At 43.4% G+C, this 1,712-nt stretch overlaps 1 gene segment (V, D, J or C); it reads left to right on the forward strand.

The window, feature by feature from the left end:
- Positions 1 to 523: 523 nt before the first annotated feature.
- On the forward strand, positions 524 to 1,064 carry LOC116547238 (the record flags this gene model as incomplete). The annotated part of the segment is given in 2 exon segments: positions 524 to 638; positions 723 to 1,064. Coding segments are annotated over 2 exon segments (457 nt in total), but the record flags the coding sequence as incomplete, so codon positions are not given.
- Between the last annotated feature and the right edge of the window lie 648 nt (positions 1,065 to 1,712).

Raw genomic sequence — 1,712 nt, forward strand, 5'->3', positions numbered from 1 at the left:
CAAAAAGTTAGTAGGTCATTAAAACATTTTTTAGTCGTTCAAAACAATCAGATAACACCACCATATAACATTTAAGTCCCTTACAGTCACAGGGCAGGATTTCAGCAACAGCAAGAGAAAGTAATACAAATAGGAATGAGCAAAGAGTAGACAAATAATGGGTATGAATTGGCCTGGGATATATTATGGCAATGTCAAAATATAAATCAATTGTGATTTGTTAAATAAGTGAAAACTATGCATTCTCAGTCCATGAAAGCCACCAGGGGGCCCTCTGGGTCTCTTGAATTTTAAGAAGCTCAAGAGGTTGAGAGTTAATGAACCCTGCACAGTTGTTAACTGACTCATGTAAATGTTAGGCCGGCTGCTTCCTCCCACAGGGCAAATCCACAGCACACAGCCGCCCTGGGCTGGCGTCTCACAGTGTAGCTGCTCTTGGGGCTGAGACGTAGGTGGAGGTAAAGGTAGCTAAGATTTGCGTAAAGCAGCACACAACACACCCCCTCCATGCAGAGCTCAGTAGGAGATAAAGAGCCATCAGAATCCAGCCCCAGCTCTGGAGCCAAGGGTCCCTTCCATTATCAGCGCCACGGCCTGGACTCCTCTCTTTCTCCTGTTTCTCTCCACTTGTTGCCCAGGTTAAGAGATTTCAAATACCAGACTTTGGAGGGATCCCTTTTTCTCCCTTTCTAATTCCTAATATGTCTGTTTTTTTGTTTCAGGGTCCAACTCCCAGGCTGTGGTGACTCAGGAGCCCTCACTGGCTGTGTCCCCAGGAGGGACAGTCACTCTCACCTGTGCTTCCAGCACTGGAGCAGTCACCAGTAGTAATTATCCCTACTGGTTCCAGCAGAAGCCTGGCCAAGCCCCCCAGAACACTGATTTATGATACAAGCAACAAACACTCCTGGACCCCGGCCCGGTTCCCAGGCTCCCTCCTTGGGGGCAAAGCGGCCCTGACCCTCTCAGGTGCACAGCCTGACGACGAGGCTGAGTACTACTGCTCAGTGTACTATAGTGGTGCTCAGCACAGTGACAGACTCAGAAGAGGAACCAAGACATAAACCTCCCTTGGCCCTTGCGATGTGAAGATCACGTGATCACACACACCAGCTCTCAAGGCAGCCTACACGTGGACCAGCCATAGAAAGGGGAAGGGAAGGGTCTGAATGGATTTCTATCCCTGCTTAAGCCCTGAACTGGAATAAATGTTTGAATGATCTGGGAATAACTGGATCAAAAGAAGCAAAAATTAATTGTTTTATATTCTACAAAGAACACCAACAGTTGGATCAGATCTAAAGGCTGAGTCTAAATGTATTTCCTCCAGCAAGAAGCATCTTTAATGTGTGGGCTTTTTGAAATAGGAGCAAAGGGAAGAAGTTCCTTTTTTTCTTCTTTTTTTGGTATATTTCTGAAGTTTGCTTAATTGAGTTACTTTCAAAGCAATACATGCCAATTATATAAAATAAAAATATTACAAGCCACCAAATTCACTGCATATCTACCTTATCCCAAACAATCAACATAAGTACATTTCTTCCTGTGGATACATTCTTTCATTTTTGTTCTCAATATTTCCACAAAGGTGATCATATTTTGTGCTTTTCCCTCTGGTTTGATGCATCTTTATGCTCCTATGTCATTTACGGTTAATATAAGTATTATTCCACTTCTTAAAAATGATAAGATGTTTGAATATTTGTTAATTT

This window comes from Sapajus apella, unplaced genomic scaffold (genome assembly GCF_009761245.1).
Source record: "Sapajus apella isolate SASKATOON/1434 unplaced genomic scaffold, GSC_monkey_1.0 scaffold2459, whole genome shotgun sequence".
Taxonomy (NCBI): domain Eukaryota; kingdom Metazoa; phylum Chordata; class Mammalia; order Primates; family Cebidae; genus Sapajus; species Sapajus apella.